Here is a 26864-nt window from a genome sequence, read left to right as displayed (position 1 = left end):
CCTTTTTAAAACAATAAATATAATGTAAATGTTGCTATATCATCTTTAAATATTATATTCATCTAAATGTTAGAAAATTAATAGGCTTTTTATCCTACATGATATACTTTTATTTTTAGTCATTTACAAAAAGAATAACATATTACTATACTTAAAATTTGTCTCAAAAAGTGTATTACACAACACATCTTAAAAAACCTAAAAAAAAAGTATCAAATTAAATATTATCACGTAAATTAGAATGATAAAGTAGTATTTATTAAATTTCATTGTGCTATATTAAATATATTATTATTGTTATTATATAGTAAACGAGTAAAAATAAACGAAAAAAAATAACAATGGAAGCCATTGGATAATGTTTTGAAGTGAGGAAGAAGCAAAAAGTAGCTAAATAGTATGAAAGAGAATCTAAAACACATGAGTTATGTGTTTGATAAATTCTGTCTAATATGCCAAACAGTAAAAAGCATTGAAGGACCCAAAAATGGTAAGAAGACAAAATTATAACAAATTATTGTGATGTACATAAACTGCAATATTATAAAAGTAAATGAATAATACTCTTCCGTCCCGCGTAGTTATCCACGTTAGAAATAACACACATATTAAAATAATAATAACTAATATAATAAAATTAACAATTTTATTCTTATCAATTATGATTTCAAAAAGAATAAATTTAAACTTCAAAATTTTCAAAAAATTTAAATGAGAATAAAATAGAAAAAAAATTATCCTTTCTTAATTTATCAAAATTGACAAGTAAATAAGAACAACTAAAAAAGATATGAACAAGTAAATAGAAACAGACGAGTATTCAAATAGTTTGAAAACATCTATTGATTATTTTATATCAAATAAAAATTAATTACACATCGATTATTTATTCATAAATTAGTTGCTCTATCTTTTATCGAGTATAAAATAAAGATAAATCCACTCCCAACTATTCATGTTATTAGTTAATTAATTATTTAAATTCCTAAATTACAAACCAAACATCGAATTCATCTTATACATTAAGAAACATGATATAATTTATATCAAAAAATTTAATATAATACATGAATAACTTACCCGCTAATTAACCTCCTTAGATGAAAGGAAACTACTAAATTTACACAACCTTTTGCATTTATTCCAACCGTTAATGTTAAAAAAGTAAACTTGTAAATATTCTCCAACACCAGGATTGACCTAACTATATAAGTGTAAACATTCATTAAACTCAAAAGTGAACTTAATTTCTAGCTTTCATCTACATTCCTTTGAACTGATGAACTGCAGTATAATGATCAGTTGATCCACAAGAACTCAGAACCACCATACAGAGCCTTATTGCAACGCATAACCAACGACAGATCTCCGTCTCTCCAGTTTTTCACCACTTTATGTACGCACTCTTGAACTATTTTACAAGTTATCTACTGCGAGAGCAACGATTCAAGACTGATCTCCGTCTTTCCAGTTTTTCGTCACCTTATGTACACACTATTGAACTGCTTTTAGAAGTTTATCTACTGCGAGAGCAACGATTCTAGAGCTTTCGGGTCACTCACTGGAGGGCTACATGTGAAGTTTTGGCAAACAAGGGCTATCACTTTGTCCGCAGCAGCATTGTTTTTCGCCATCAGAGCAATGTTTCTATTAGTTTCTTCCCAAAATGCCACATCTTCTGCATCCTCGGGATCGATATGGATCACCTATTCAGAATCAGTACTAGTCAGAAACGAAATCCATAGTTGTACAATGTGATGTGAACGGTTTACAGCTACTACAAGCAAAGCACTTACCGTCTTGTTAGGATCATATGCTGCATGCGCAGCGGTAACCATGTTTTCAAACTCCTCAGAAGACTTCACTCCGACTATAACTACTTGCTTTCTGGACGGAATAGCCAGCATATCTGCTGCACAGCACATCAGTGGCACAGCAACAGCTGCTTCTTTCAACCTCTTCTCAAAAACCGCCTATTAAATGCAAAGGTTAAAAATCTACCGGACACAATACAAGGATTACATAGTCAATGTAAGATGCAGATATACCAGGACATGTTCTCCTGTCTCTCTGTAAAGTTTCGATTTTTCACCAGCAACCATAGAGGCCAATCTCACTAGATTAATCACAGAAACGGAATTCCCTGAAGGCTCAGCCCCATCATGATCTTCTTTCACACGTAGAAGAACAGACGGATCTTCACCAGTTGTGTTAAAGTAACCTCCTCCAATTTTGTCGAGAAATAACTCGTCCTGCAAAGAATAGTTGAACAGTAATCAAAACTTGCACATTCACCAGAAGATCCTGGATTTCCTTACCTGTATCTCCTGAAGTTCTAGTGCCCAACCCAACCAGAAGACTGAACCGCCGAATTCATAAAGATCCAGTAGACCTGCTATCAAAAATGCATAATCATCTAGAAATCCAGGCGCTTTGGAGGGACCATTCCTGAAGCTATGCTGCAGCCTGCGCGTCTGTTCATTATAAAGGTGTTTCCTAATAAAATATGTTGCTTTCTCAGCGACATCCATGTACTCCTTGGGCTGAACATAACAAGAAAAATAATTAAGAAACAACAGAAAAGTAATTGCCACCAACAGTACTTAATCTAGGATGTCCAGTTGACTAAACGTCTAACAATATACTTTGCAATAATGAGACTTCATTACCCAAAAAAAAAAGCTCATCTAAAGGACAGAGACAAATCCAGTGTCACAGATTTTGGTTTAAGATGCACACAATTGGACAAAGAGGATTCGTATTTTCGTTGAACATACCGAAATTAAGAGCCTTTAACAAAAAATTTATACCACCACCAGCCCACAATTTTCCACATCTGCTGAGACTAAACAAGTGTGTCATGTGTCACGTATTTATCAGACTGAACGTATCTCTTAAACTTAAAGGTGGCTCTGAAATCTTACATTGGTGCCAGTTGCTGGAAAGTAAAATCTTGTTCCCTCTGGTTCTCCCTTCAGGATTTTTGACGCCCTGGCCAGAGATGAAATCACTAGTCCATTCCATGATACAATAACCTACAAGAATAGATCACTCATCATACTAAACATAATGAAAATAAAATTTACACTTGCTTAAAAATAATATACCTTATCATCCAGATGCGGTCGGGGACGTTTCGACCTCACATCAAAAAGTTCTCGGCGAGCATTCCCTAGGATATCAAGATACTCCTCAACAGGCAAAGCATGTTTTGATGCCAGTGCAGAAGTACTACTTCTTTCTATTAGCACGTTCTTGTCCTTGAATTCATTATGTGGATCACTCTTTCTTGAAAGATCACAATTACCTGAGGGTTTTATATAGTAGTGATTTTTGACGAGTGTTGCATGCTCGCCTACTATGTTGTCAACCTTCAGTAAGATGGAAACAAGACAAAGTAAGCACCCAAGCTCAACATTGGCAGAAAATTGAGGCACACATATTTCTCTTGGTGGTCTTCCGTTCCCTTATTTTTACTTTTTAAACTGCAAGGAACCATGTCCTACAAGACTATATTTCTGTTAAAAACTGTCTTTCCTATATGTAGATTGGGCTAAGCATTGATCAAACTGTTTAGCATGTCTGACGACTGGACTCTTTTTGAAGTAATTGACACCTTCCATGACAGCAGTTGAGAATAAACAAGATTTATGCAACCTATTTGGCGAGAAGAGCTACTTGGTAGGATTACATAATTTGTAATCCGATTAAAAAAAAGGATCACTGCAAATTTAGATATAGCTGACCTTGCATCAAAATTGGATGTGCCCAGTATCCAACTAACAAGTAGGCTGGTTTGTTGACCTTCCATGCCATTTTATTTCGACACTTCCCACGGATAATCTAACTATAGATCAATATTCAATGCGTATGAGTTTCTATAGAATAATCAAATTCATTGAACAATCAGATTCTAAGTTCACAATTTAACGTTCCAGTTACATGAGTCAAGCTGACTACTAAATTGCTATACCACATTGTCCTTTTCCAGAACCATATCAGAGCTTTCTCCAAACTACAAAGATTTGCAACATATGGAGCTAGATATTAAGACACAATATAAGCTGGAGGTCAACTATTCCATATGTATAGTCAAGAAGATGATCAGCCACCAATGATTTATCCATGTGCGAATACCCGAAATTTAAACAACAAAACAAGAAAGATACTACTCAAAAAATTGAAGGTAAAACAGTTTGAAGTTATAAGTACCTCAGTACTAGTCCAGACATAGAAAGCACCCTCCTTTTTCCGTGAGGCACCTTCAGATTCATAACTATCAGCATCTTCAGCCGAAAATATTTCACCACTTGGACCAATCATATCCCTTCTCAGGTAGTCAAGTATATCGCGAGACAAACTTGAATAATACACATCCTTTGTAATACAAAAGGCATCCAGATAGACATTAACAAGTTGACCTTGATCATATAGCATTTTCTCGAAATGTGGAACTGCAAGAAGCAGGAAAGGAACACTCATAAATTGAACAACAAAAATGGATTTAAAATTAATATCAGAACAGATAGATAAAGAATTAGCTCACCATGCCAGCATTCATCTACACTGTATCTGTGAAAACCACCACCAACATGATCATGGATACCACCCCTTGCCATGCACTCTAAAGTGAATAAGACCATTTTTAGAGCATTCTTGGCTTCACCTGAGTTTCCAGTCTCTCCAGACCTCTTTGAGTCGTAAAGCATCAGCTGCATCTCAACTGGCCTGGGAAATTTGGGTGCAGAACCAAAACCACCATATTTTGAATCATAGCTTTCCGCCAGCTGTAGCACATGTTGATGACATGTGGAAGTTAAGACCATCATCATTAACAACACCACATATATTGAGAACTGAGAAATTAAATCCTTAAAACTAGCATTCAGATGGTCAAATTTCAAGAACATGCAAAGATGTCATATGATCAAGTCAGAGAAAGACTTGCCTCACTGAGGATTGACTACCACAGAGAAAAGGGGCATTATTTATCGTGAGTAATCTGAAGAATTCTGAAGTGTTTTAATGATAAGGATAGCAGTAATAGAGAAGATATAGGAGAAGGTAAAAGGTCTCTCAAGCATCAACTGTGGTTCTTCTCGTAACTAAGAGCCTGCCTGGATTGACTTTTAGCTTTTGGCTTATTTTATTCATTTTAGCTTAAAATCAAGTGCTTATAAGCGCCATTTTAATTCATCCAAACACTCCAAAAGTGCTTAAACGCTTTTTAGACTTGAAGCACTTAAAATAAACCAATCCAAACATGCTCTTAACTCCAAATAACCAGTTTGCCACCACATGCAAAGAAAACTCAACAACAGATTTTCAGAAATCTTACATGATCAGCACATTTACGCAGAGCGGTTTGCGGAACCTCATCTGAGAGCTTATTTGATGTTGAAGTTGCCGCCAAGGCTTCTGATAATTGTTCTATTGCAAATGCCCCACTCTGGATAAGCGTATCTCTCTTGCTATTCCACGCTTCCTTCACTTTCCTAAGCATGATAATGAAGTACACAGGAATATTCTCAGAAGCTTAAATTGAACATTGATGCTGCTCGACAGCAATTGAGTTTAAGAAAAATGCCATTCATACTTAATAGTTGAGCAGAAGTTTATGTTGAACCACTTAATCTGAAAGTACAGAATGAACACACCTAAGTATAGTTTTAAATCCCGGCCTTCCAAATTTGTCTTCTGGTGGAAAGTAAGTCCCACCCATCAAAGGATTCAAATCAGGTGAAAGGAAGGCACTTAGTGGCCAACCACCACCACCATATAAGGCTTGCACATATGTCATGTACACCTGAGAGAACCAAAATTAAGCTACTCAACGCTGATAGCATCACTATTGGCAAATTGAAAATCAAATGATCACTGAGATCAAGCTTAGTCAATAAATTGCCAATCTAATCACGTCGCAAAGACTCGAGCATTCACGGTTTGCTCATCAGATAACCAAGAAAGTGATTGCAGCAAGTCATTTCCAAAGAGCATGTTACTAAAATGAGGATTACCGAAAAATAACCTAGAGCCTCAATAAATACACATGTAATTATATCGGGCCAAGAGCCATATATAGTTATTGTTTCCATTTGTTTGTTTCTTCCTCGTTCTTGGTACCGGAAAGACCCAGCAAGCTGATGTCTAACTAGTGGTAGTGAGAGCACTCTTAGTACCTGGGAGGTCTTAGCTACTTGTGTGGTACATGAAAAAGATTGAGATTCACAGTAACCCTTCTTTTTGCCACTAAAGGAATTTTATTTGTTTACTCATTTAAATAGTGACTGTTATTATTAGCTATGCATTATAAACCTCATAAGGATCTAGCTTTCAACAGCTTAAACAAAAGAGAAGATTAACCAAAACTTAAAAGAATAACTAAATAACTGAATCCAAAGAAATAGAAAAAAGAAAAAAGCTGAAAAATGCTGGGAATACAAAATAGCTTAGAAAGATATCCCTACATGAAGATATCATATCAATGCAAGTTCAACTGGAATGATTTTGATTTAATCCAAGAAACAAGTTCAAAAAAGAATCAATTATAAATGCAATTCAAGCATAATTCAGTAAATAATTCTACCTTATCAACATCTGGACGCTCCTCTCTATCAACCTGTCCATATACAAGTAAAGGTAACAAAAAAATCTATTATTATCCAAATATATGTAGCTCAAGATATAATTAACATGAACAAAACTTCCAGATTCACCTTAATGCTAACGAACCAATCATTTAGCAATTTGGCTACCTCTTCGTCTTCAAAAGATTCAACTTCCATAACATGACACCTTATCAATGAATAAAGCATTAGTCTTCCATTATACTAATTTCTAGCACTTTCCCAAGTAAAAGAAAATAAAAAAAAAACTCACCAATGACATGTACTGTAACCAACTTCAAACCAAAACACAACATGGAAGATAAAATATGTCAATATTACTGAAACAAGCTCAATATTAATGTAACGAAACACAAAAAATCACCGACTTGATAAGAAGATTGGGACATCTCTTTTACGAGCTTCAGCAAACGCTTCCTCACCCCATGGATACCAATCAACCTTCCCATAACGAAACAAAAAGTAAAAATCAGTGCATAAATTTTCATTTTTGACCTATTTTTGTTTAAAACAATCGAATTAGTACCGGATTATGAGCGTGCTGAAGAAGGTAAGGACTATGTTCAGAAGCGAGACGATTGGTATGTTTATGGGTATGGGAAGAAGTACTGAGTGATGATGATTGTTGTTGTTGTTCCGCCATGGGAAGAACACGAAAAAAGGGTTTAGTTGATTTACACAAGTACCGAAATGAGGAAGATGATGAAGAAATCAAGAGTTTATTGAGCATAGAAGATGAAATTGCAGAAGCAAAAATGGTGGAAAATTTGGGGTTTATATGAAGAAATGGTGCGAACCTCCATGCCATTTGGAGGATTGTTGGATTCACTGGTGATGATGATTGACTAGCCAGTTCGACACGTTGCAGCTACTGAAGAAAACTGCGGCTAAACGGTGCCACTAGTGCTCATCTCGTAACATACTTTATTTTTCGAGAGTTAAAAAATTTAAATTTAATTAAAATTTTATTTAATTTATGCGATATTTTTTATTTTTCGCAAGTTAAATAGCTATAGTTTAATTGAGATTTTAATTTTCGAGAGTCTATGAATTTAAATTTGATTGAAATTTGTTTATTTTATATACTATTTTTTATTTTTCAAAAATCAAACAATTTAAATTTTAATCGGGATTTTGCTCATGCAATCCTTAATTTTCTTTAAAACAATCAAAGATCCTTAGTCGCGTTGTTATCAACAAAAATAACTACACGTTTGACTTTTCTTGAACGAAGTTGATGATCCATTGATGCGCGATCTTTAAATTCACCCATTTGTTGGTCCAATTCGGTGATTAATTTATGGGACCAGCGAAATACTTTTTTACTGATTTTTTTTATTTCAATCGATTTTTTTCCTGATTTTGTCTTATTAGGATCAATTAATATATTTGGATATCAAAATCTAAAAGGCACATAAATTAAAACGAAAAGAGTGATTTGAAAGTTGAGTATGTAATCTAACTGAAATACTTTATGAAAAGTTGAAGTATTTAAATAATTAAAATAAACTTTAGTTCAAGCGTGTAATGAAATATTCCTAATTAAGTTTTAAGGATTGATTATATATTAAATTTAAATTAATCCAGTATCATTAGCTTTGTCATGATAATAAAATTACGGGAGCATTCATATCATTTTTTTTCATCACTTGTCTCATTACCGAATATCAATGGTATATATAAGGTAAATTCATTTGCTTTCAAATGAATGTCAACTATTAGCCAATTCAGCTTGGGTATGTTTGATTTCAAAGTGCATTCTTTTAGCAAGTATGATGATAAAATTAAGCAAGAAGGCAAAGAAGAAGAAACCAAGAAACAAAAGTGAGGAAAATATGCACAAGCAATATAATGATTTTCAGATTGATGAAGGAAATATACACAAGAAATACATTGATTTTCAATAATGAACTTCTTGTTGAAGTGTTATGAGTTCCAAAAAATGGATCTGAGAGAGCTCCTGTTCAGCAGTAGATCTCCTCATTCTTTTGTACTAACACCATATTGACAATAATTCTAACAAGAATGATATCCCCACGGTCCATTTAAACAATGCCTGATCCGAGGACCCATCGGGATTTGTGCGCGAAGTGTTCCACGAAGGAAGAAATAGAACTTCTTGCGAAAACAGAGGACTCAAATTATCAAGCAGGTGCGCTAGCAGATTCAGCAAGTTCTTGCAGCAGCTCTTGTTGCTCCAAAGTAGCACAAGACTGCGCAAAGACGAAATTAGCTCGACAGTCTTAATGAGAATTATTACCAAATAGCTACTTATAGCAAAGTAACGTACCTGAACGGCCGTCTCGATGTCACCCTCAAGAAACGTCATAAGCGGAAAGTTCATTTTTAGACGATGATCAGTGACCCTATTGTCCTGTAAACATCAGAGAAAACAGATCAGAATGATGAAAAGATCCCCATCTTTCAAAAGAATGCAGAACCATGAGTATACTTCACTAGTACCATCATTTTTTAAATCAGGATAAACACAACGTTCAAAGTTTTCCATATTCAGTGAAAGTACTTGTTTCTATGAACAAAAACTGCAGTTTGAGATTGTGGTAGGATATTATACCATCATAATCATTAATTGGACGCCAAAAGTTTCATTTGGGGAATAACACGTACACTTTCCAGTTTAAGGCATTATGGCTTAATTACCTTGTAGTTGTATGTCCGAATTTTTTCTGACCGAGCACCAGTACCTACCTGTCATTGTATATATAAAGAGTCTAATAAGGAAAATTAACAAGATATCTTGTCCTCGTGCTTTTTAATCTAATACGAAAAATTTAAGAGATCACAAGGCGTAAAATTGACCATATAAAAAATGTTGTATTAGGTCATGTTATAATAAATCCAGGAAACAATTATAGCATATACAGGTCAATTGGTTTTGTGGCTTATTACAATTCAGCTTTATGCCAAATCTACCTATAATTCTTTATTTTTACCCGTAAGAGATCTTTGCAGGGTCATTTTCTTCCATTCAAATTGTAAAAGGCTGTGTTAATCCATTTCCTCAACATGTACGTATCTGTGACTGTCACAGACACTATATCAATATGAAAGGTTTGCAGTAGTGATGATATATATTAGAATTTAGATGATTAGCAGGTAGATATATGTAAGCTACTTGAACCTATATGTTCCATATGGATATCATTTTAGATTAGGACATTTAAAAGAAAACATAAAAAATATGGTGCCAAGCATGTTGATTTGAGTGTCCCCTTCCTACTGCATTTTGAGTAGGCTAGATCAACGATATGAAGGTTTAGGTATCTTACCTGTAATTTTCTCTGATTTCTTATTGACTCTTGCTGCTCCCTCACCTTAATCTCATACCTGGAAGAACGCCACAAGTCATATCCGTGCACAGATAATAGTAATTCCAGAAGTTATGGACATGGTAAAAATTTACATAAATATCACCTTGTGTTAGTATAAAGAAAATGCATACATAGTAATGAAAACATGAATGTACCAATGTAAAAAGATGATACATACATGGAACTATGTAGACTGTCCATGGCTCTTCAGCCTAGACAGCTATTCCGGTGAATTTTATGACCCATAAGATTTTGGTTCTAGTTCGCTAGCAGATAGTGTAGTCTGAAACTACAGACATATTTCATTGCAAGGTAAAATTATGTAGAGATTCATATATGCATATGACCATCATAGAAATTGTCAAATGGAGAAGATCAACAAGAAAAGGGATGACACAGAGGGGTCTCATCAGCTCTTGGACAAGTTCCCTTCCAGTGATTGTCTTGATTGATCGATCACGGGCTCTATCAGCCAGTGACCAAAATCTTGACAACCCCAAATCACGTAGACTTGTGGACTTCCATAAGTGCACATATAGTGTCAAACCATCACCATGCCTAAAGGATATAAGGCTAACAATAATAGACCTTTACTTTATTTTTTTTGAATCAGGTAACTATAGACCTTTATTGTTTGATGCATTGGAAACGTGAAAGTTAGTCTATGGGCTTATCATTGTCATAGAACATAGCCAAATACTAATAAATTCTTCCTTAATCACGTGGTTTCTTTAGTTCACATATTATATATGGCAAGGTTATCTAGATGAAGAACACATACCACATGCTTCATGAAAAGCATATCTGACATCCACTCTTAAACGAGCAAATGAAGGTGTTCTAAACAGTGAAATTTTTGACATGCAAATAAAACTATCTGCAGAATTGAAGTAAAGATCCAGACACGGGCAGATGTAACCTTTTGGCAACAGGTTCACCTGAACCCATAACTTTCAACATGGAGCATGGATAACCTACTAAAACCTCAACAAATATTAGGGCTTGAACCCATGATTTTAATTGTACAATGAGTTCAGTCTGGAAAATCTTAAAAGCTGAACCCCTTAAATTTAATTTCTGGATCCGTTTCGGTGACCAGACATAGTAGACAGTTCAAACACCAGAAACTTTCTTTATAGGATCTAGAAAGCAGTACTTCAGGTTCGCATCAGTAAGTATATCATTTTCTCAAGTAAACCTATCTAGTTGCTCTCAGAAGAGGTCAACTTACAAGCAAGGGCTTCTCACCTAATCTATAGGACTAATTTCACTCATATCTAAGTTGAGCAATTCTGTTTTTAATCTTTTATTTCTATACAATAAAAGTTCAGCAACTCCATTAAGCAAAAAATTTATATATGAATCGATGTCCCTTACAATTTTGCTCTCAACAGTTGAAAAGCACGATTCTTGTTTTTAAGCTGACTCCTTTCTTCAGTACAAAAGATTCTAATTCCTGTTGGTTTATGGTAAAGATCCACTGCAGTCTCCACCTTGTTAACATTCTGCCCTGCATAGCATAATCATGCATTAATATATGCATGTCCATAAGCACAAGAAGTTCATGCATAGGGAAGAACATGAAAGTTGAATCATCATATACCTCCAGCACCACCAGAACGTGCTGTTGTTAGTTCTATATCCTTCGGGTCAATTTCCACATCAACTTCATCAGCCTGAAACAATATAATATATCAAGAATGAAACCAAAAGAAATAACAGCTGCAGAACAACAGGGAACTGAAAAGACCTAGGCATACTTGGGGAAAATCAATTAAAAGAAAATGATGGAAACTCTAGGTAAAATTGGAAGTGTTCAGGGACGAAACTAATAATTTGAGCCAATTTCAAGGCTGTTTTCAATACTTCTCACTAAAAAAGATGGTCATATTAAGCTAGACTAAATAGGAGATAATTTTGAGTGAACATGTGGATAACTGACCTCTGGCATGATAGCAACTGTTGCAGTAGAAGTGTGAACACGGCCTTGAGTTTCTGTTAGTGGTACACGTTGAACTCGATGAACACCAGATTCATATTTCAATTTACTATAGACTCGGTTGCCTTTGATCTCCATTACATATGTTTTAAATCCTCCTTTTTCAGCCTTGAACAAAAATGATGTTTAATAGGTTAGAGGAAGAAATTATTTCTTTTTTGAAAATAAAGAAGTAGATGTCAATTAGAATTTAGCTCATATTTACCTCAGAGCAAGAGATTGGAGCAAACTTCCAAGAGTTCCGTTCACTATATTTCTCATACATACGCACCTAAATGATGTCAAAGCAAAGAAGAAATAAGTGTACCCAGCAATGAGATCCGACAACTTCATTTCACGATATTGGAAGCAATAACCACTTCAGTTATAGCTCAGCAGATGAAATAACACTTTAAGGACTCTATATTGGTTGGTGGAATGTAATGGTGACCGGCTATTTAAAGTCACATTTATTTATTTCTTTGCAGTTAGCAGTAAGGTATTGCACTTTGGACCCATAAAGGTCATATGTTATAAGGCAACATAGTACTGTCTAACACTCTAACTCATGCCACTGTTAAAAGTACCAAGAGTAGAATGAGCAGAGATTAAACTTTTCTTTTTCCAGTATCTGAAAAAGTATCAAATCTATATAGAAGAATCCAGAAGGACTAAGGGAACATGTACCTACAAGATCACCAGCCCAAATTCCAGCCTCATCCCCACCAGCACCTGCCCTGACTGCAAGACAAAAAAGTCAAGACCCCTATACCCAGAATTAAAGCTTTTGTGAAAAAGATATCTTAATAATTAGGAGTGACAGAAATCAAAATCAAGCAGACACGCATCACATGCTGGCTAACCCTTAAGTTCCAATATTTGTAGCTACTGATGTGCTAGTGGTAATCATGCCACACCCAAAGATTTATAAGCTGGACAACTTCTAGAGGACTTGCAAAACAATTAGTATGTTGTTCTCGATTTCATCAAAATAGCAATAATATAAATGTAAAACTAAATGTGGCCATTATGTCATCTTTCTAAAAAAAAAAAAATAATAAAAAAAAATAACTAAATGTGCCATTTAAAGGGATACTCAATGAAGCATGTGGTGCCCAGTCATGTTTCAATTGACTTACTTCCCATTTTATCCCGTAACAAAAATATGAGCAATCTCCTATATTGGAGAAGTTTTTTCTTCCAACAATTTAAGAAAATAAAATAGTATTAACTTATATCAACTCAACTTTGATGTGAATCTTTTCATTAACTTTGCCACTTTCTCAGATTTGAAATACTTTCCTCTTAACCTCATTGAGAACCAGTCAAGGTCAATTAATTTTAGTGAGATGGAGTAACAGAGTCTATAACCTCATCTTTTGTTTCACTTCGAAAAAATCTCAAGAAAAGCCTCGTGTATTTTTTTCTGATGAATATTCTACTTTATTATTATCTGGATAACTTAATTATTGCTTGGAGTTAATGAATCTGAAACTAAGATGCAGAGCAGAAAATTGTACAAACAAATCAAGAGAATAAGGCAAAGTGAGATATTAATATACCTTCAAGCATTATATTCCTGGCATCAAGAGGGTCACTTGGAAGGAGCATTAACTGTCATCATGAGGAATATCAACATAATCCCAGAAAGATGCATAGAAAACATTAAATATGAGAACTATCTAGAAACCAAAATAAGAAAAGTAAAATAAAAATACTTTAATTGAAGCACTGTAATAACCTTAAACTTCTCCTCTAGCTCTTTGATTTGCTCTGTCAAGGATTGAATTTCAGAAGCAACCATCTCAGCCATGTCCTCGTCAGTGCCAGCTTCTTTAGCTAAAGCTGCCAAAAATAGAAGAGGTTGTCACATATATGGATGAATAAACTACTACAAACAGAAACATTATAATGAGATCATGGAGGGAGAACTAGCATGTGGCCATAAAAAATCTTTTCAGGAAAATGTTAGGACTACCACAAAAGTGGATGATAACCTTTTGCTTCTTCCAATTGCTTCTCAAAATCCTTGTAATTCCTGTATGTTAATACGACCTAGCTCAAAAAAGGCAACAAAAGTGAATAAAAAATAGTGTATCTTGTCAACAATAGAAAAGGAGATAAAATGACAGTCTAGTGAGGTACTTCATCTAGCTCTGACATTGACTGCGCCAACTTCTGATATTCACTTGGATTTGAGACCACATCTGGATCAGCAAGCTTAACCTGGAAATGTTTCAGTAGTTTTAAATGTAATTCGTCGACATTCCACATTATAAAGAAAAAATTTAGAAAATTTCCAACACTTCATATGCGCTTAGACTTTGAACCAGCCAACATGAACCTGTCTCGAATTATATTTTGCGAAAACCTAATTCACCTTATCTTCCAGTTATAACTGCTTGAATAAACTAAACATATGTATCCAAATCATATAATTTGTTCTTCATTTTCCATGTATCTTGTTATTTTGTTGTCATATTTTTGTGCTACCATGCTTCAAATTCTTCTCTTTTGTTTCGAGCCGAGGGTCAATTGGAAACAGTCTCTCCATCCATCCTACCCTTCCCATAACCTCTCTATCCAAGCCTCTCCATCAATATACAAGTAGATATATCAAAACTGTTTCTCAATACCAGACTAACATGAATCCTCTATAGCCTTTTCGCTCAATTCAGACCGAATATTTGATTTCAAAGACTAATAGTTATGTCCATGTATGATTTTTTTTTTTATCTAAACAAATATTAGATTCACTCCATCAACCTATCACAATCCTCTTCCTTTAAAGTAGAAGTAATTTTCACTTAAATTTACATTTTCCAAATCCAGAAAGGAGAGTAAATAGAACTGGAAATTCAAGATGAAGACAACGAACTATCCGAAATTCAAAAAGCATTAAAATTCAGAAAGAGGCATACCGATAATTCTTTCCAAGTTTTCTCAGCTGAATCAAGTTTTTTAATTAGATAAGGTTCCTGCAATATACCACAACCAACATTAGAAATGACTACTATCAGAAAAAAGCTTTAAAACTCACTAAAAAATGAATTCCTAAATTTACACTGATAAGCGAAAATTTAGGAAATATTCCTTATGTTTACTCATTCTAACTCTTCTAAGCCAAAAAGAGATAGATATTCCTAAAAACTATACGTACCGCCATGCAGATGATTCTTCTAGAAGGACTACGGTTCGGCGGAGCTCGAATAAAAGCTAATCCTCCACCGGGAAGTCCAGAGCAACGACGTCGTACTGGCAACTGAATGGAACAAGCGGTGGAGATTCCGGCAGTGGTGAAGCCGGAGTTAGCTAGAGTATTCATGGTGCTTTTTTACTCCGACGTGGTACTTTGCAGCTCTGTAAACTTGAATGGATAACAGGTTGTGTATTTACGAGAGAGAAGAACCGGGAATTGAAGCGACCCGGAATTGGAAATGGGTTGGACCCGTAGAGACTTAATAGTAGAAAGCCCAGTAGCCCACGGCCCAAACATGGATGGGCTCGATTTGTGTGGATGTGGCACGCCAAATTATCTAGACATAATATATTATAATTTTTATGTCTTTTTATAATATAATAACTATTTTAATTTTACACGTAAGAGATTAAAAAATAATATAGAACAATTCTCTCCGATCGGCCTTTTCAATTAGCTCTTCCTTCTAGTTACATATATCTCTCGTGATTCATCAAACTCTCTTATCAAGTTCTTTCACTCTTTTTAGCAAATAAATGGATGACTTACTAGCAAGTATCATCTTATTCAACTTCCGACGATCCTAGTTAGACTCACGAATCATGATTAACAATTTCTCGCCATTTACCAATCATGTCATGGAAGATAAGGTGACAATAATTCAGATTAAACTCCTCAACTCATTTGTCGACAGCGAGATGTGCTAGCATGACAGAATAGGGCATGTTAGTCAAGATTTTGATCAAGGAGGGAATTCAAAATTTTAAGTAGACATGAATAAGCTAATGGAGAGTCGACATGTACTTTATATATACATAACAAAAATTAGTTTAATCATATGTAAATAGTAAAATTTTCTGCCGAAAGTGCCCCGCCCCTGACAATAATAATCAAAAGGATGAAGACATTGAGATGAGTAGTACTTAGTAAGTAGTAACTTTCTAATTTATGATATCATGTGATTATCTATTTAGGATATTCTTCTTTTAAATTTTTAAAATGTTTAATAGTATGTTTTACAACAATAACTAGTTACTAAATGGAAGGATAATTTTTTGGAATCACATAGTTTTAATATGAAATTACAATATATTATTCTTTAGTTTGTATCATTATTTCTTTAAAAAGTAACACAAACCGAATACATTAATATGTAGCTCAGATACATTAAAGACTATTTCATATCATTATAACATAAATTGGATAAATAATATGTAGCTTGGATACATTAAAGACTATTTCAGATCATTATAACATAAATTTGATAAATAATATGTAGCTCATATACATTAAAACTAGTTTAAATACATAATATGTAGCTCGAATACATTAAAGAGTATTTCAGATTATTATAACATAAATTGGATAAATAATATGTGGCTCAGATACATTAAAACTAGTTCAAATACATAATATGTAGCTCAAAATCATTAAAAACTAACTCAAATACATTATAAATAAACCAAATATATAATATGTAGCTCAAATACAATAAATACTAGCTTGAATTATAAATATACATTAATATATAGCTCGAATACATTAAAAAAATAAAGAATTTTAGTGATTTTTAGAAATAGACGGAAATATTAAAAATAAATAAAAATATAAGACGTATATTTCAATAATTTTTCCAAATGAAATGATTTTACCTCTTTTTAAAAATTAGAAATATAAAACACATATCTAGAGAAAGGTAAATTCAATTCTAATTATTCTCCGAAAGTAAAAATACACAACCAGCCACAAATTCAAAATTTCAAATAAAATAAAAAAATATTTGTTTATTATGGTCAAATGGCGCACTAATTTTCAATATCAAATTCAAATGTTATCTGATTCAACTTCTATTAAAATATTGTCCAAACAGGAAAGTCTTCTCTAAATAGTAAATATTTATGAGAAAAGTAAATTTTAAGGGAAAAAGGTGTTTTACTAGTAAAGGAATCTGATGTTGACCACCAAATTTATTTTCTCAAAAAAAGTAAAAAATAAATTTTACTGTAATACTTTGATTAAATGGGAGTAGCCTTTTGTTTTTATATTATTTTGAATTAATTTATTTATCTGATATTTTATAATCTTAAATACAATACCAAGTGAATATTGATATTTTTGTTTGAATGTTAAATAAGTTAGACAATATTTCAACTTTGATGAAAGTCAAGATTTTGTAATGGACGATAATCAGTGTCATTATTTTATTATTTTATAGAAATGAATAGTTTAAGTAACTTTCTTAGTATATTTTTGTCACATCAATATGAAAAATGTTGGGAAAAATACAAAAATAAAAGAAAATAAATATAAACATTTTTTCATAAGATGTGAATATTATAATGTCCTTGAGTCTGACGGCTTTCGAAAAGAGACTCTATCTTCATGAAATAGTAATAAAGCCTATATACACGCTATTTTCATTAGAGCCCACTCAGGGGTCGTTTGGTACAAAGACTAATAACGCATGGATTAGTAATGTAGGGATAAGTAGTGCAGGAATTAGTAATGCAGGTTTTATTTTTATCAAGTATTTAGTTTATTTTTTTCCACATCATTTTGTGTTTGAATTATATCTCTATAAAAAGTTTCCTTCCAATTATACCTTTGAATTATTATGTAATTGGATCAAGGTAGAACAATTTAGTTGTCTTGTTTATTATTCTTTTTCACTTGAATTATTTGAGGATAAATAATTGTCATATTAATAAATTGATCACTCACAAAAGATCATTTTTCAATTAAAAAAAGATAAATCATCTACTTTTAAAATCGAAAAAACGATCAACAATGGTAAAAAATTGAATAAACCATCTACATGTACACATACAATTGCAAGTTTTAATTTTAATATGTATGTAAATTCTTTAAGTTGTTTAAAAACAAATAATTAGAAAACCAACCAAATCTATACAAATATATATACACACACATTCGATTTAGATCAGAAACTACATATACAAATATACAACTCACATTTCAAATTTGTATTGGATTTATTAGGAACAAATAACTCTCTCTAAATAATTCGTAAGCTAATTTATTTAAATAAATTTACTAGTAGAAATATAAATCATAAAATCAAGAAAATACACAAAATAATTAAAATGATTTGAGGGATATTTTTGCCTTTACATAGCTTATCCCATGGTATTATATCCTATGTATTACTAATACCTTCAAATGGAAGGCATTAATAATACATCCTAATATCTTATAATATCATGTTAGAGGTATAATTAGTCCATGAATTAGTTATACATAGACTCAAATTCCTCCCAAACATGGTACTAAATAATACCTTACATAATCCATGAACTGATTTCTTCTAATACAGCCTACCAAATGACCCCTCGGTGAGATTTCATTTATAATGTTATTATTATTGAGACGTCAATATTTGTTCTGTTTAAAACAATTCCAATCCATTACGACAAAAAAAAATTCCGATCCAATAATAATACACTTCAATTGTCTAGAGGCAGATTCCAAATTTAAAATCTATCGACGCAACTTAGGAGGCGTGTGTTAATTGGATATTGGAAACTACCTACAAACGAGTGACACGTGTTCGTCTATAATTGGTTGTAGCAGTAGTACTCTCCTTTTTCTCTGCAGATAATATATGAGAACACCCCTAATGTTACTTCGTAATATCGATTATGCCACTAGCAATTAAAGTTCCACTTTTCTTGATCAGCAAGTTAGCATGGATGATGTGTTTCATATTGATTTGTTTAGACCAAAAAAGACTTCACCAAATGATTTTGTGCTTTTTGTTTAAAATAATAATTTCAACTAAACATCATTATACAAAAAATAACTTTTGTTAATGTTTGAAAAGCAAAAAGAAAAAAAATAAAATAAAAATTCTATGACGTTTGAATGAAAAAGTCATATTATTAATAAAAAAAACAAATGTCACCTAATTCTGGTAATCAAAAACTTATGTATCGCTCTTTTAGTTAATAAATGTAAAAATACAAAAAGATGATTCAAACAAAACTTCGCTTTTATAGTAAGGTGTGATTACAAGATGCTTGTTATACAGAATTTTTTGATCGCATATGAATTATATTTGCTCCATAAGTTTTGCTATGATTTAAGAGAGTGATTAGTACAATTCTATTTTTCTAATATAAATGAAATAGACATTCATTATTATAAGAGGATATAGTACATTAGATGATTATGTTTTTTTTTTTAAATTAGAAATTTTAAATTTAAATATGATTTTTTTTTAAAATAAGGAACAATTTTGTTCGAATAAATTATTATATTATGAAAATTTGAGTTAATTGTACTTATCAAATTAAAAGTTCGACTTTTTGTCCCACGAATTTTATTCTTTATTCAAAAGGTTGAAATTTATGCAAGAGAATAATTGCTCTTTTTTTTTTTTGTGAGATTTTGGCAATTAAGCATGTATGAGTCGGAGTATTGTCACTTATTAAAAAAAATATGAATAATTTGATAATTTTTTAATTGAATCAAAATAATAGTCCATTGGCTAGTTGAATTGTTGAATAAAATGTTTTTTTTAACCTTTTGTCACTTAATTACATGCACTTTTAAAACACACAAAATTTATACTTGGTGATTATTTATAACATTGACTTTTGATTACAATTTCATTAAGCTTCACGTCTATAGTGAAATTAAACTTTCTATTGCGATTATGCTTTAAAGACAAAAAAATAGACAAGCACTAAATTTTGAGAGATCTATTTTTTTTAGAAATTTAATTTCTTTTTAAAAACGAGATATAAATTATCAAGTTTCTTAAATTTTACACCTCAATTATCACTCCATTTTATAATTTTTTTTCTTCATATTTTACTGATAATATTATTGTTGTAGCAATTTGTGACATGTCAACTCCTTTATATTAGATCAAAGAAACTTCTACATGCTAAAGTATGATTAATTATTAATTAACCTATATTAGACAACTAGTTGTAGCCTTGCAGGACATTAATTTACTAGCTTCATTAAGTAGTAGTATTAAATTAAATTTTGTTGCTTAATTAGGTAAAATAAAATTGTTTAACACGTGTATCATTTTCAAAATTTAAACAAACAAGAATAGTAAAACGACAAGAATATGAAGGACATGACAGTAATTTCGAATCCCAAGGGAAACAAGTGTCGGTTGCTATTCAGTTCAAATTGTTTGAGAAAAAAATATTTTATTATTATTATTTATTATCCCTCCGTCTAATTTTATGTGGTAATATTTAATCGACTACGTAATTTAAAAAATAAAGAGAACTTTGAAATGTTTATCAAATTGTCCTTCAAAAAAATAAATTTACTTTTCTCGCTCCTCATAAATATATTAGAGTAGTATAATTTAATTAAGTGGAATCAAGAAGAATGAAAAATAAAATATACCTTTAAATATTACCATATAAGAAATGCGACATTCTTTTTGGAATTGTCCAAAAAGAAAATGATACCATATAAAACGGGACGGGACGAAAAAATTATTACTATTATTATTATTATATATGCATTTAGGATATGTTAATTAATGTTTAGAATCGAACTATATTAGTTTTATTGCATATTTTGTTGATGAGTAATTATTAAAGCATCGTTACAAGGAACAATCTTCGCTCACAATTTTTTATCAATACTTTTCCATTTAAATATTCTCTTCAAAACAAAAGGTAAGAGTGGTAAAATATTCCATAACACAATAAATCAAAAATCATAATCGTCAAATCAAAATTCTATTATTGTTAACAATAGTTTAACTTAAGTTAACTAATGTAAAACACAATTTATTACTATTTCTGTCCACTTTTACTTGTCACATAATATTTACTTAACATACCATTACTATATCCTCCATTAAGTAATAAATTCAACATTTTAAAAAATACGTTATAACTATCTATATATATATAGTTAATAATAAAAATAAATTACTTTTTAATTTTTTGAATTTCAAATATTTAATATTTATCTTAAAAATATATTTAAGATTGTATTTTGCATCAAATTAATATAATCCTCATTAACAAGGCGGATGAAAATTCAACTCAATCAACTGAGCTATTAATCGAAATATTGATAAATAAAATATAATGATAAAGTATACTTAAATTAATAATATCCGAAGCATGCACACTGTACGAACAGAGTGAGAAAAAAAAAAAGAAAACGAAACCTTAGTGACACCAAAAGACTGTTTCTCTCTACTTCGTTTTTCCACAGTTGGCAATTTCTCCTTGGTGTGTCGTACACTTTTTCTCCCATCTTATTGCATACTGTAAGTCACTAAAATACCATTAATGTCTTCTTCTATACATATACATAATCAATTTTTTTTTCTCAGATACTGTTTTTTTTGTTGGTTTTGATCCTGTGAATATTGTGAAGAAGAAGACCTAAAAAAATACAGATGGAGCTGTATGGGCCGTCTACAGGGAGTAATGGGTCACAATCTGATCATCAGTCGGAATGGGTTTCAGTGGAGCAAGAAACGGGTCTCGATGGTGTTATTTTTTATTTTTAATAATTTTTGAATTTTGGGTTGTTTTGATTTTTGTTTTTTTTTCTAGGGTTTTTGATGATTTTTTTTTTTTGGTAATGTAGGATCAATGCAGAAGTTGGGGTTATTTGGAAGGGAGGTTTACCCAGAAAGGCCTGGTGTTCCTGATTGTTCGTATTATTTGCGAAATGGGTCATGTGGTTATGGACCTAATTGCCGGTTTAACCATCCGAGCGATCGTGATCGGCGTTCTGTAAGTTGTTTATCTTGTTTTAGTTGGGTTTTATGTTATGGTAATTGCTTTTTTATATTGGCTTGGCTAATTTGGATTCATGTGGTGGAAAAAGTGTAGTATGAGGGGTTTGGTGGTTAATGTTAAGATAATTTTATTTTTTAGTGGTTCGACTAATTTAGATTCATGTGGTAGGAAGTACACTATGACAGTTTTGGTGGTTCATGTTGAGCTAATTTGTTTTTATACTGGTCTGACTAATTTGGATTCGCGCTATGGAAAGTGCACTACTGAGGCTTTGTTGGGGTGGTTCATGTTAAGCTAATTCCTTTTTTACATTGGACTGACTAATTTGGATTCACGTAGTAGAAATGTTCACTGCCAGGGGTTTGGTGGTTCACGTTAAGCTAATTTCTTTTCTACATTGGGGTGACTAATTTGGATTCACGTGGTAGAGAAGTCCCCTATTAGGGGTTTGGTGGTACATGTTAAGCTAATTCCTTCTTACACTAGCCTGACTAATTTGGATTCAGGTGGTAGAGAAGTCCCCTATTAGGGGTTTGGTGGTTCGTGTTATGCTAATTTCTTCTTATACTAGCCTGTCTAATTTGGATTCACGCGGTAGAAAGCACACTATTAGGGGTTTGGTGGTTCATGTTAAGCTCCTTTCTTGAATATGTATTTGGTGTCTATGTTATCAAGGTGAATGTAGGTTTCTACATTTGTTGAATTTCTTACTCGGAAATAGTAGTTGAGAGTGGATCTTTTCTCACACATGAGGCGGATCCGAAGGTTTAGTTATTTTATGTGGAGTATATTCCCATGGATGGTGTAGAACTGGACTACTTTCATTTACTCAGAGGCGGAGCTAAATTTTGAGTTTATGGGTTTTGGATTCTAAAACCCGCATCTTTCGTGGTTCTTGATAAACTATTTATACATATTAAGTGGAGTTTTAAATGCAATACAGATTTGAGCCAAAGTTACAGGTTCTACCGAACCTGTAGGCATAGCTCAAGTTCTGTCCCTGCATTTACTTTCTCAATCTTCTGAATATGCTATATTTTGCTTGAGATGGAAAAATATGAATGCCTACATTCCTAATGTCGCTGAGTGATTTTATTTTCAGGGTGGTAAGATGCAGTTGGGAGGAGTTGAGTTCCCAGAAAGAATGGGAGAGCCGATCTGCCAGGTACTCAGTTTTCAGTGTTGAAGTTTGATCTTGTTAGTTCTTCCAACACTCAAACTTCAAAGTGTTGAAGTTTTTTTTTTCCTGAATGTGGGGTATTATTTTTAATAGTTTTGATTTCATCGCTGACTTCACAATGTTCATGTGCAGTACTTTTTAAGAACAGGTACCTGTAAATTTGGTGTATCCTGCAAGTTTCACCACCCTAGGAACTTTGGTGGAAGCTTGAGCAATATACCACTAAATACTTATGGATATCCATTACGCATGGTAATTGTCTCACGGTTTTATGTGTGTGCTCTTGTGTTAACTTTCCGAGTCAGCCATCTAATTTTCAACAACTATAACAGGGGGAAATTGAATGCACCTATTATTTGAAAACGGGGCATTGCAAATTTGGTATAACATGTAAATTCCATCACCCTCAACCTGCTGGTATGTCTGTGCCAGCACCTGCACGTCCATTTTATCCGACGGTGCAGTCTCTTCCTGCTCCTCCTGAGGAATGTAACAGTGCATTAACTGGTCTTAGAGTAGCAAGGCCTCCTATTTTACCTGGTTCATATGTACCTAGTGCTTATGGTCCAGTGTTGCTTCATCCAGGAGTGGTTACCATTCAGAACTGGAGTCCTTACTCAGTAATATAAAAATTCTCTCTCTATCAACCTTCTATAATGATGTGTAATCTCTTTTTCTATGCGGTGATTAATTTACTTTTGCAGGGACCAGTAAGTCCTGCACTATCTCCTGGTGTTCATCCCTCTGCTGGGCTGACATCTGTCTATGGGATGTCACAGCTAGCATCTTCTCCACATGCCTTTGCAGGGCCTTACTCGCCATTACCCCCTGCTGCTAGCCCTTCAAGCAAAACACAGAAGGGAAAGAGTTTTCCAGAGAGACCTGGTCAATCCATATGTCAATACTACGTGAAAACTGGGGACTGTAAATTTGGATCATCTTGTAAGTTTCACCATCCACCTGACTGGATTGCGTCAAAGACAAACTGTGCTATCAGCCCCATAGGCCTTCCTTTGCGTCCGGTATGATAATGTTTCTTCTTTCTCCATTTTGTTTGATTTGACATGACGATTTGTTATCTAATTTGGGTTCAAACTTGTACACTGTTATTGCTAAGTTTTCATGTCCTGGCATCATTGTGCTCTTGAGTTGCCACTAGATTTTTCTGTCTGGAATATTGTCTAAATTCAGTTCCGACGCTTCATAGTATTGATCTTTATATTGTGGTTTTCCTTTTGAGGATTTTTGTCAATTGCATGCTTAATGTGTCATTAGTTAGTAACATATGCTGAACTTTGAGGTTCATTACTCATGGATTTGACCAGAAGTCGATGATACAAGAAAGAGGGCAGACATGTACTGGAAGATGATTGTTTTATGATTTCTGTCTTGCTTAAATTTGGTGCTGACTTGTTATAAATTTGTGTTTTACGAAGCTGCATTAGCTGTCTCCTTTTCCTTTTCTGATAACCGAGAAAACATTTAAGGGTCCAATGGAGTATGTTTTGAAACTTGGTGGATAATGGTTTCTACCTCTATAGACATCTCAACTTAAATGCCAGGCTTTTTTCTGCTACATAGTTTGAACTTGTGATGTGCACCTAACCCATACACACACAAAGTTGCATTAGCTGTCTCCTGCCTTCATTATAATCATTGGTTGTTCAAGATTATATCTTCATTGTTAAAACTCAATAGCATGAATTAGAGTTCGGATTTTTGTATATTTGTTGAATTGCTATAACATTCTCTCCTTTTAAATTTCTGAGGTAATGGCGTCTTTGAAGAGGAGGATCTCCTAGTCTAGTTCCTTATAACTGTTTAAAAGTCCCATGCAGTTCTCTAGAGACTTCCTTTAACTTAAGTGAAGTGTTTGTCCCCATTACAATATGAGTTAACCAGGGTTTGCCATGAGATTGTCATGTTTATTCATGACCTGTTCTTGTTTTATTGTATGGTGTCATACAAAAATGTCTCTATTCAACACAAAGAAAATCAATGGATGTGTAATATGCTCTGCATCAAACAGGGAATTGTAGGTTTGTTGTGTTATTGGTATTTACTTTTTAGCAGTTGGGCAGCACACGTTCTGTGTGTTCAGTTCTTTCCTAGCCTCCCCGGATTTAAACAAAGAAAAAATTGACCTAATAGTTACAAACTTACATCCATGAAGGGAATTCTAAGCAGTCAATGATGGTTTTTCTTTTATTGAGTTAAATTTAATGAACTGAACTGCTTCTGTTTGGTCTTAAAGAAAATGATGAATCTAAGCATTTGGTTGCCAATGGACAGATGCATGTATGTCGTTACCTCCTGTGATGGTTGCTTCTATAAATATGCTGCTATTAAGACCTACACGCGTGAATGCCCTTTGTTAATTTGAGCAATTTCTTTTGTGCACGTAGGTAATAATAGCTAAGTACGGTAGGTAACGATCTATTTATTCCGTTCTTCATAGCATGCTTTTCCTAGTCATTTTTGGAACTATTTATAATCACACACATATCGAATTGCTCATGCTCAACTGCAACAGTTGAGTTTTCATGATGTCAACATTTTGCGTATTTCAAGAAGAGGGAGTCGGTTGAATGCTACTGTGTCTTTACCCATGTAAAAAGTACTGTAATGGTTTATATAGTTTCGTGCTTGTCTGGAAAATGACGCTGTTTGAAAGTATTGCTTCTTGTAAGTCTTCGTGTTTGAGCGTTCCACTGATATACATTTTTAAAGCAGGGGGTGCAGCCTTGCTCCTTTTATCTACTGAAAGGGTTCTGCAAGTTTGGCAGCGCGTGTAAATTTGATCATCCTATGGGAACAGTACAATATAGTTCATCAGCTTCTTCTCTTCCTGACTTACAAGTTGCTCCCTATATGCTGCGATCTTCCTTCACGTTGGCTCCCATGTTGCTGCCAGAGTTACAGGCTGGATTTGTTACAGGGTCAAAAGTGGACGTCTCTTTATCTAGAGCACCTTCTTCAATGAAAGTACAATTGGTACAGTTAACCTAATACTTCCTTCGTCTGGACTTTCGATCTCCAATATGCAGTTGTCAAGTAAGGGAAGTTCACCATTGAATTCGAAGTAAACTCGGAGCACTATGTATTATTCTCCCCTGCTACTTTGTCTGTTATACTATAATGTTACTCAAAACTCCGGAGTTGAAGATGTCTTTTTGTTATCCCACTGCTTGACATGAAGATTACATTGGTTGAGAAGACGAAAATCTGTGTTGTGAAGTAATAAGACATTTCTCTTTGAAATTTCTTATCATTACGAGACTGCAATGTTTATGTTTGCTAGGAAAGCCCCCCCCCCCCCCCTCCCCCTGGATTTTGAAGTCGTTATTCTTTTTGAGTTTCGACCTTGTTGACTATGACAATAGTCGTTATGTTCTGCTCTCTCGTGACCCCTACTCTAATCCAAAGAAATAAAAGGCTTTGACATAGCTATGGCTTATGAAGCTCTTGTGCACCCTAAACTTCTACTCAATATAGGATTGAAAAAGTCCAATTGAAGCCACCTGAGTGATAACCAGAGGTGGATCTACAATATAACATATAGGTTCATGTGTACACAATAACTCGAGGTTCTTGTAGGAACTCAATACTTCAAATCTTGGTTCTGAGTTCCCACTCTGACTATTTAGAAGGCTATATAGAATAATACCTTAATGAATTGAAGCGGATAAAGCTCGGCATTTCTCTAATTTGAATTGAATAGAAAGTTGCTTTTGACCCAAAGAAAGACCTGAGATTCCATTTTTGGCATTCCTCTAGAAGTTTAAACACAATGA

At 33.3% G+C, this 26864-nt stretch overlaps 3 protein-coding genes across 4 annotated transcripts; 1 reads left to right on the top strand and 2 right to left on the bottom strand.

Annotated features, from left to right (window-relative positions):
• Positions 1-1018: 1018 nt before the first annotated feature.
• LOC107031526 (spermatogenesis-associated protein 20) lies at positions 1019-7511 on the bottom strand. The gene is made up of 15 exons (XM_015232938.2): positions 7153-7511; positions 6995-7067; positions 6880-6901; positions 6717-6795; positions 6587-6619; positions 5658-5806; positions 5339-5495; positions 4547-4787; positions 4213-4454; positions 3108-3371; positions 2925-3035; positions 2319-2543; positions 2049-2252; positions 1797-1973; positions 1019-1706 (listed from the first exon to the last, which is right to left on the bottom strand). Exons 1-15 carry the CDS (start codon positions 7432-7434, stop codon positions 1521-1523), a joined length of 2445 nt encoding a protein of 814 aa, XP_015088424.1. The 5' UTR covers positions 7435-7511; the 3' UTR covers positions 1019-1520.
• Positions 7512-8451: 940 nt separating this feature from the next.
• Positions 8452-15347, bottom strand: LOC107031558 (peptide chain release factor APG3, chloroplastic). 2 transcript variants are annotated; one of them, XM_015232971.2, is made up of 15 exons: positions 15097-15344; positions 14858-14914; positions 14082-14162; positions 13934-13991; positions 13678-13781; positions 13499-13550; positions 12628-12677; positions 12163-12228; positions 11901-12065; positions 11562-11634; positions 11336-11468; positions 9917-9974; positions 9288-9335; positions 8917-9000; positions 8452-8839 (listed from the first exon to the last, which is right to left on the bottom strand). In XM_015232971.2, exons 1-15 carry the CDS (start codon positions 15259-15261, stop codon positions 8771-8773), a joined length of 1263 nt encoding a protein of 420 aa, XP_015088457.1. In that variant the 5' UTR covers positions 15262-15344; the 3' UTR covers positions 8452-8770. The 2 variants fall into 2 exon arrangements, with proteins under 2 accessions (XP_015088457.1, XP_015088458.1); XM_015232972.2 differs by lacking the exon at positions 9288-9335 and having other exon boundaries at positions 15097-15347.
• A 5918-nt stretch (positions 15348-21265) lies between these two features.
• LOC107029359 (zinc finger CCCH domain-containing protein 32) lies at positions 21266-26345 on the top strand. Its single transcript, XM_027911926.1, is given in 9 exon segments — positions 21266-21409; positions 21476-21635; positions 21736-21884; positions 22993-23055; positions 23203-23322; positions 23403-23690; positions 23775-24092; positions 25804-26065; positions 26068-26345. Coding segments are annotated over 8 exon segments (1383 nt in total). The 5' UTR covers positions 21266-21409; positions 21476-21541; the 3' UTR covers positions 26157-26345.
• Positions 26346-26864: the final 519 nt, after the last annotated feature.

Source organism: Solanum pennellii, chromosome 9, assembly GCF_001406875.1.
Source record: "Solanum pennellii chromosome 9, SPENNV200".
In the NCBI taxonomy this organism is placed as follows: Eukaryota; Viridiplantae; Streptophyta; class Magnoliopsida; order Solanales; family Solanaceae; genus Solanum; species Solanum pennellii.
This window is presented reverse-complemented; position numbering and strand designations above follow the sequence as displayed.